This window comes from Petaurus breviceps, unplaced genomic scaffold (genome assembly GCF_028583685.1).
Source record: "Petaurus breviceps papuanus isolate PSGF00001 unplaced genomic scaffold, PetGlider_PUasm1.0 37, whole genome shotgun sequence".
NCBI lineage: Eukaryota > Metazoa > Chordata > Mammalia > Diprotodontia > Petauridae > Petaurus > Petaurus breviceps.
The window spans coordinates 105,291,864-105,301,043 of record NW_027186296.1 but is presented as its reverse complement, the minus strand read 5'-3'; the positions used below and the strand labels follow the sequence as shown (position 1 = coordinate 105,301,043).

Below are 9,180 nucleotides of genomic sequence, written 5' to 3'. Positions count from 1 at the left end.
TTCTAACTCTAAATCTAGGATCTTAAAAATTTATGAACAAGCAACTCAGACTAATGCATATAAAAAGCTGGCCCCACGAGAAAGCATGGATGGGCTGTGCTCTGTATTACCTGTGGAGAAAGTGTCCACATTGATGAGACAACCCTTACATGGAGTACCCTCTTGCTTCTACATCCCATGACCTCCCCAAAGAGCCATCATCTAGTATATGGAGAGAGCATTGCATTTTGTGCCAGAAGACCTCAGGTCAAGTATTAGCTGCACCGCTAACTCACTGATTTGGGCAAATCATGTAACTTAGATGAGCCCTAGTTTGTTTATCTGTAAGAAGGAGATAATACCGTTACCCCCTACCTCAGAGGGGCATTGGGAGGAATAAATCATGAAAAGCGACATGATACAGTAGAAGGAATGATGGATTTGGGAATAGAGAGTCCACATTCAAACCCCAACTCTGTCATGTATTTCCAATGTGACCTTGAACAAATCACTTAACCTCTGTGGGCCTCAATTTCCTTATCTGTAAAATGAAGTTGGATGTGTATGAGCCCTTCTTGCTCCAAATCTATCACCCTATGTTGTAAAAGCATTTTGAAACATTTAAATATGAGTGAATACTATTAAGAGTTCTAATGGCATACCATATAAGAAATATGGTATGGATGTTTATATAGTCCTACACTGCTCTTTCCATGTTCCCATAGGATGCTTCTGAGCATTAAGAGACTCACAGCTAGATAATCTGAATTTTGTCTATCCAGTAAATAGAAAGTATGTACATTTTTAAAATATGTAAATGCTATAGAAAGTATAGTCTTAAGAGAATGAGTGAACAAAGAATTAATTAGGAGCTTACTATATTCAAAATACTGTGCTAAGTGCTGGGGACAGAAATGGAAAAGCAAGACCCTCCCTGGCCTCACAGAGTTTCTATTCTAACTGGGGAGACTACTCATCCACAATGTTTTAGCCGCAAGTCGGATGGAAGAGGCCCACAGTCCTTATGGTGCAGCAGCAAAGCAGATGGTAATACTTCTTTAATATCATCACTTTGTGTTACTATTCCCAGAACTCTTGATTTCCCCAACAAGGTTTGAAGGGGAATGTTGGTCAAGGTGGTGGTGAATGTTTGATTTTCTTGGCATATGCTGCCTCCTATCTCTCTGTCATGGTTCTTTCTACTTTGGCTAGGTTGGCTTTCCTGACCTGAGAATACTAACATATTTGGTCAGATTCTAAGTTAGGGTACAGTGCCTTTTGAATTATTTTAAAATCCCATAAAACAAAGGGAATGAGGACAAAGGTAAACAACTGTTAGATATATCCTTCACCCTCAAAAAAATCTCCCAACCCCAAAGTCCCATTATAAATGTCAAGAAAGAGGAGATAAATAAAGCTTTGATACAGATATACGGACTCATTCATTCTCATCGCCATCTGTTACCAATCATCTTTCAACACTCAGCTCAAATGCTATTTCCTCCATGGGGTCTTCTGTTATACCCTGGTTGGAAGGGATTTCCCTATAGTTTAATCTTCTAACACTTCGAGGTCCATTTCTCATTTTCTAGTTTGTATCATATTTACTTTTTTTTGAGGGGGAGGAGTCATCATTATTATGAGAGGTGGGGTGTCAGAGTGCATAGGCAACTGGCCTTGAAGTCAGGAAGACCTGGATTCAAATTCTGCTACTGAAATATACTGGCTGTGCGACCCTAGGCAAATCACTCAAGCTTTCAGTACCCACAGAAGACTCTTTAAGACTACAAATAGCAGAAAAGGTGCCAATCACTCCAAAAGAGAAACTTTCTTTATTGAGAATTCTTCATACCAATGAAATAACAGATCCAGTCTAAAAATTGCTTCTTTTTTTTAAAGCCTTCTTTTATTAGAATGTGAGCTCCTTTGGGGCAGGGACTGCAATTTAGGACTTGGTTATCTCTGTATCTCACTCAGAATTTACCACAATGTTGTTAGTAGGCACTTCAGAACTTGTCATTGAATGAATAAATGGCTACAACCAAATTCTGCTTAAATGAGTGAATGAATGAATAAAAACAGAATTACTAACACACTAGTGGTTAAAATCAACAGGTTTACACAAAATCATGTAATGTTAGAGATGATAAAGGATCCTAGATGTTTCATGCTCTGCCCTGGGATTGACAATCCAAGAGAAGAGGTACAACAAACGGTCCTTGGGGTAAGGGGGTGGGGAGGGAGGTGTATATATAGTGGTGGTATATAAATAGTAATTCAAAGGCTGGGGTAGGTCAGAATCATGAGCTTTCTGGAATACAGACATGCAAGAGCCAACCAAGCAAGGAGAGGAAGAAGTTGGTTGTAGGAGAGAAGAATACATGGAGTGGTCAATAACACATAGAAGAAAAATTCTTTAGTTATTGTTGACAAACTTATCATTTATCTGACTCAACCTGCCTTCCTAAAGCTTTTGCCTTTTATGGAACCAAAGTGAGTTCCCCATCCCCGCCTTGCAATAACATGCCCAAGTGGTTACAGAAAAGTATTTGCTACATGTCCTCATAGTAGGTCCATGAACTCAAATATTAAAGGTCAACTAGTCTAACTTACTCATTTGGTAAATGGGGAAACTGAGAACCAGAAAGGGTAACTAGCTTGCTCAACTGGATAGACTTTATGGGTATCTTGTGAAGGAGCGTGAGTTTAATAAAATTATGTATAAGTATGGTTTTTAGTATTTACTAAAAATATAAACTTTGTTCCTCAGGACTATATGGAAAATTAATGAATTCATAGAATTTTATAGCTAAAAGTTATATTAGATATCATTTATTCTCAGTCATAATGAGCAATTTTTGTCCCCAGGAAAAATATCATGAAATCTGTGAAGATAAGGACAGGAGTGATGAGGGGGCCACTGTAAAGGAAAATGGTGCCACCAAAGGGTGGGGTTAGGAAGGGAAATATTTTATTTGGGTTATGGGGGGGAGGCGAGGGAAGGTACTGGAGGGCTGAGGGTAGGGAGAAGAAAATCCCTCTATAACTAATTTTGCTACCTAAGTGCTAAGCTGAGTTGTTTCTATGTTACTAAAGGATTCTTAAGTGCCATCAGTATCCTCTAAATTTCAGCACTATGGGACAAAACTCCACTTTTGCTATTGCTTTGCCAACTCTTTTCTTTTATAGATGGAAGAGATTAAATAACCTGCCCAAGGACATACAATTAGCCAGCAGCAAATCTGAGATTCAAACTTGAATCATCTGATTTCTATTTTTTGTCTTATACCAGCTATTCTTTTCACATCTGCCTCCTCCAGGTTTGATTGGTTTGTTAGGACATAGCAATAGTATATGACACTCAAACAAAGTAAAATGATATCCCAAGAATTAAGAGGTTCAACATTCCCATTTGCACTCACTTTGACAACTTGAGAATTGAATTCCATGCAGGCTCTGTATGAAGTATATACAGGCAGCACTGTGGATATTGCAAAAGAGGTGGCTGGCTGCTTTGTGAGTGCTGAGCTTAGAAATGATGCTATATTAAAAATGGAAGAGAAAGGAGTTCAAAAAATATTATTGTAAAGTCCTCACATTGAAAAACAACAGAAACAGCTCTAGAACATAATTAGTCTGGGAAGAAGCTAAGGTGGGTGTAGGTGGAGAGAGGGAAAAGCTAGGAATTTCAGTCCAATTCTATTAAAGGTAAATGCAAATAAATATTCTATCAACCCCACAATCCACTAGGCAGTTCATTCATACAGAAGAAAGTGAAAGTTGGCATGAAAATGATAGTGAATTGTACTGGGTATATTTAAAATCTAATCCAGAATTTAGTGAAAGAAAAATAAGACTTAGAAGAAAAAAAACCCACTACAAAATGTAAATTAAAATATTTACATATATTCTTCCACTTCCCACATTTCCATCCAAATATTGTTTGCCAGTTATTTGCTATGGAAATTAATACCCCTTTGTATTTATCATGGATGTCAGCATGCCCTGAAAACTGCATTCTAATGGTATATTTCAGTGTCTAAGGTCAGATTTGACACAACATATCTAAGTACAGCAAGGAAACTTCCTTTACCCATCCATCACCTTAAGTACTTAATAGAGTGATACTATTTTGCAGTTTCCAGGACTCTGATAAGAGCAGTTGAGGAGCTATGAACAGTACCTAGTATTATTTATATTTGAAAGATTTTGTTCACTTAATTATTTTTTTCCTTTTGGAGGGGAAAGAGGTATGTATTTTCCCATAATATATATTCATTAATCTACTAAAACTCAACTAGATTTTTAAAAAACACATTATGAATTTAATTTTTATTAAAAAAGTACCTTAGACTAATGAAATAAATGTGGATTCAAAATAAAATCAATCCTAATCTTGTAAAGTATAAAGATAAGGCAACATGGCAGGTTTCATATACCAAACGGTATTTCTGACAATAAATAATAAATTGTAAAAACAAAACAAAAGAAGACAAAACCAAAACAAAATCAAAGCAAAATTTAAAAACTCTAACCAACCTAGGATTCCCAGGTAAATTTCTATAACCAGAATATTTCCTCTGTGTTTCTTATAAGATGTTTTACTTTCTCTTCTATTTTTTTACTCTTGATTTTGTTTTATAATTTCTTGGTGTTTTAGTATGTCATTAACTTCACCTTCTAGTTTTCAAGGAATTATTTTCTTCCTTAAGTTTTTGATTCTTTATTTCTAGTTGGTTGACTTTTTTTTTTCATAATTTTCTTGTATTGCTCTTAGGTTTTTCTAATTTTTCCTTGATCTCTCTTATTCGATTTTTAAAGTCCTTTTAAAGTTCTTCCAAAAATTTTTTGGTGCTTGGGACCATTTGACATTTTTCATTGAAAAAGGAGTGATTTTTTTTAAAGCTCCATTATCTTCTTCTGAATATGAACACAGATCATCTCTATCCCCATAATAACTATCTATGGTTGATTTCTTTCTCCTTTGTTTACTCATTTTTATTTATTTTTTGTTTTATTTTGCTTTTAGCAAATTACTAGTGTAATTAAGTTGTAGTCCTGAAGTATGGGGAATGATACCCCAAGTCTCAGGTCCTGTGACCCAACCTTGGGCTCTCCTCTCCACTCCTAAGCCAAGGCTAGGTCCCCCTTCTCCCCCCTCCACACACACACACACACACTCTCCCACAAATGATCTTGCTCTCTGTGGTCCCTCAGATGGCTACAAACTGTAGCTGTCCTCTCTGCCCTGGAACTGAAACCAGGGACTCCTGCAAGTGCCCATAGCCAGCAGGGTCCCCAAACTGTTGGTGAGATGAAGGTTTCTAACCCTAGCTGTTCCTAGGGTTTGCTGTTTGCTGACTCTGCAGGATTGGCCTGAATGTATTTGCACTTCACTCAGGTTGAACCTCTGCTGCTGGAGGTCTTTCTTATGACCTTCTCAAGTTGTCTTAGGAGAACAACTGCTTTATGCTAACTTTTGTTTATCTCTGGGCTCTATGTTCCCTCTGAGGTGATGTTCTACCTTTTTATATGAAGGAAATTTGGAAAACTTAAAGTTTTCTAACCTGATCTATAGACCATCTTCCCAGAATCCTCTCACCTTTTTTTAAGTAAAAAAATTTAAAATTTGAAAATAAAAATAGTTCTTGGTATGGAAAGGACTGATTCTAAATTGCTGGAAAGCTAAGTAGAATTTTTTAAAAAAGATAAACATCATGTGATTTTCAGTGTAACTACTTTTTTTTTTTTTGGTAGCCAGACACATACTTGTAATTTAAGGTGTCACTTCATATGAATTCACTTGGGGATCTCATAAGCTCCCATGGAGTCAATTCTCATCTCTGCGAAGTAAATTCCAAGATCTATATGTCCAAACCTTCTCTCTATGTTGTGCTTATAGTCATGAGTTTCCAAATGCCTCTTGGACATCTCAAATTGGATGTCATGTAGGCATCTCAAACTCAATATTTTTAGACAAAACTCATTATTTCTACCCACTCCTAACCTTCCATACTTCCAAACTTCTCTATCACTGTTAAGGGCACCAACATCCTCCCAGTCATCCAGGCCCACAGATTTCATGTCATCCTCGCCTGTTCATTTTCATTCAATCAATAAATATTCATTAAGCACCTATTATATGTCAGGCACTCTGGCAAGTACTTCGCTCACTTCATATATCCAAATCATTGACAAAACTTGTTTCTCCCTTCACACCATCTTTCCTATATCCCCATCTATTCTCTCATGAAGCTACAACCTTAGTCCAGGTTCTCATCATCTCTCCCTGGACTATTATAATAGCTTTCTAACTGGTTTTCCTACCTCAAAATCTTTCCACTTCAATCCATTCATCACTCATCTGCCAAGGTAATTTTTCTAAAGCTTAGATTTTAACCATTTCACCTCTTTTCTCAAAGAGCTCTTGTCTCCTTGTTACTTCCAGGATGAAATAGAAACCCCTTGTTTAGCATGCTTTTTATATATAACTGGGCTCCTTCCTACCTTTTTACTCCCTCCCCAATCCTGCCTCCCCCCCTCCCAAGAGATAGCTACCTACTTGCAGTTCCTTAAACAAGGACACTCCACCTTCCCAACTCCACAACTTTGCACTGGCTTGTCTTTCATGCCTAGAATGCTCTCACTTGGTTTTTTCAACTCTCTTTCTATGGTTCTGTCTCTGTTTGCCTCTGTCTGTCTCTGTCTCTCTGTTTCCAATCCCCCTCCCCCATACATACACACACCCAGCTACTAGTGCCTTCCTCTTGGAGAAGATCTCTGTCTACTCTGTATGGAATGTAAGGTCCTTGAGGACAGGGAATGTTTGCTTTCTTTTTAACTTTTCCTTGTATCCTCACATTCCATCCCAGATACAAAGTGCTTCATGAATGCTTATTGACTGACTGACTGACTGACTGATAGAAACTACACTTCTCAACCTACTGAAATTCCCTGTCCTCAATTCAATTTAGTTTGATGTACAGAATCTTAAGATTTAAAGTCAGAAGGCAATGTAGATAACCAAGTTACAACCCCACACTTTGCAGATGAGGAAACTGACGTCCAGTGGGGAGAGATAATTTACTCAATGTAATGAAAATAGTAAGGATACGGGGTGGCTAGGTGGCGCACTGAATAGAGCACCAGCCCTGGAGTCTGGAGGACCTGAGTTCAAATATGAGAGCAGACACTTGACACAATTACTAGCAGCGTGACTTTGGGCAAGTCACTTAACCCCATTTGCCCTCCAAAAAGCAAAAAATAAAAAACAAAAAAAAATAGTAAGGAATACATAGTTTAAAAAAAAAAAAAAGGACACAGACTTGCCCTCTACTGCGCACAAAGCATTATAGTGAAATAAGATGAAATAAGTAGATAAAAAAAGACATAGATCCTTCTTTCTTGCTGTTTTTTTTTCTTTTTTTATTCCTCTCCTCTCTTGTCTGCATGTGGGACTTTTTTCCCCTCCTCTTTTCAACCTCTGTCTGAAAAGGGGCACCAATATTCAACAGACACATCATTTCGTTGTCTTTTTTGCAATCAAGTTTTGTGCTCTTCTCAATTTTTCAATGGGGGAGTTGCTTCTCTGCCCTCTCCCACCTCCATCTGGAAAGGAAACTAAATTAAATGGGTTTTTCCCTTGTCTGTGATAAGATTGGTGCCTGACTCCCAAAGTGCGTTAGTCATCCTTAATAGAGGGGAAAAAAAAAACACGAAAAAATCCCCAAACCCAGCATCTTCAGCCTTGACCCAAAGGCTGCCTGCCCCCAGTCCCCAGCCCTGGGATGCCAGGGAAGGAGCTGTTCAGAACTGCGCACAAATCCCATCCCCTAGTGAAGAGGCTCAGGCAGCTGCGGGGTGGTTAAGAAGGAAAGCCTATTTTGCCTAGACGCTCCCTCCAGGGCACCGGCGGGGGCCACTGGCTGCTGGGGGCGGGAAGAAGCGCGACCCGTGCGGAAAGAGGCTACCGCGAGCTGGGGGCTGGAGCAGAGAGGGGCGGGGCCGGACGGGACGCGGCAACTTCTCTCGGCTGCCACTTGGGTACTAGGAGCAGCGGCAGCGAGGCGGCAGCAGCAGCAGCAGGAGCAGTTGAGGGAGCTGACGACGGTCCCTAGATCCCAGCAGAACCAGGATCTTTAGAGGTGGAGAAGGACAGCCATCTAGCGCAGCGCCGCAAGCAAACCCTCCCCCCCCCCCCCACCCAAGGTGCTGGGGCTTCCGACAGGCGAGGCCGGGCTGAGACGCCCCCGTCCTAGTGTCGCCCCCGCCCCGGTGTCGCCCCCGCCCCGCCATCTCCCCAGATGGCTGAGGTACTGGGCTCTGGCCCTGGCCACGGGCAGGAGGCTGAGTGAGGACCCCCCACCCAGCAGTGGCCGGAGCGCAGGGTTAGAGGACTCCATGGGTAGCGCACATCGACATGGTGATGGACATCAACAGCAGCGGCGGCGGTGTCTCGGACCCGAGCTACTACAGTAGCCTCCGCTCCTTCCTGCTGCGGGAGGTGGGACAGGGTCTCCCCGACCTGAGCCCCGACGGCGGCGGCGGTGACGGGATGATCTCCGGCTCCTGGGAGCCGCATCTGCTGCAGGTAATCCAGGAAGTCACGGCCAGTCCGGAGCCGGGATTCCTCCCGGGCAACAACACCGGCTGCGGGGAGCAGATCAACTACGGCAACACCGAGAAAGTTGTGATCGGGGCCATCCTGTCTCTCATCACGCTGCTGACCATCGCGGGCAACTGCCTGGTGGTGATCTCCGTCTGCTTCGTCAAGAAGCTCCGTCAGCCCTCCAACTACCTGATAGTGTCGCTGGCCCTGGCCGACCTCTCGGTGGCCGTGGCGGTCATGCCCTTCGTCAGTGTCACAGACCTCATCGGTGGCAAGTGGATCTTCGGACACTTCTTCTGCAACGTCTTCATCGCCATGGACGTTATGTGCTGCACCGCTTCCATCATGACCCTCTGTGTGATCAGCATTGATAGGTAAGCAGGAGGCCCGCAGAAGCCTGTCCGCGCCGTCGGTCAGGAGTGGAAGGAAGTGCTCACTGGCCCTCCAGGGATACTGGGAGACACAGGGACAGACTGGATGTGGAGAGGCTGCAGGGTAGGATGGAGAAGCTACAAGTATAATAGTCTGGTTTTCCCCATTTACACACACACACACACACACACACACACACACACACACACACACACACACAC

General features: G+C 41.6%; 1 protein-coding gene across 2 annotated transcripts in view; it reads left to right on the top strand.

Annotated features, from left to right (window-relative positions):
• Window positions 1-8,240: 8,240 nt before the first annotated feature.
• HTR7 (5-hydroxytryptamine receptor 7) overlaps window positions 8,241-9,180 on the top strand; it is a 95,457-nt gene continuing 94,517 nt past the window's right edge. For both annotated transcript variants that reach the window (XM_069099199.1, XM_069099200.1), the window contains exon 1: window positions 8,241-8,961. In XM_069099199.1, the coding sequence (XP_068955300.1) occupies window positions 8,399-8,961 (563 nt within the window). In that variant the 5' untranslated portion in view covers window positions 8,241-8,398. The remainder of the gene's footprint in view (window positions 8,962-9,180) is intronic.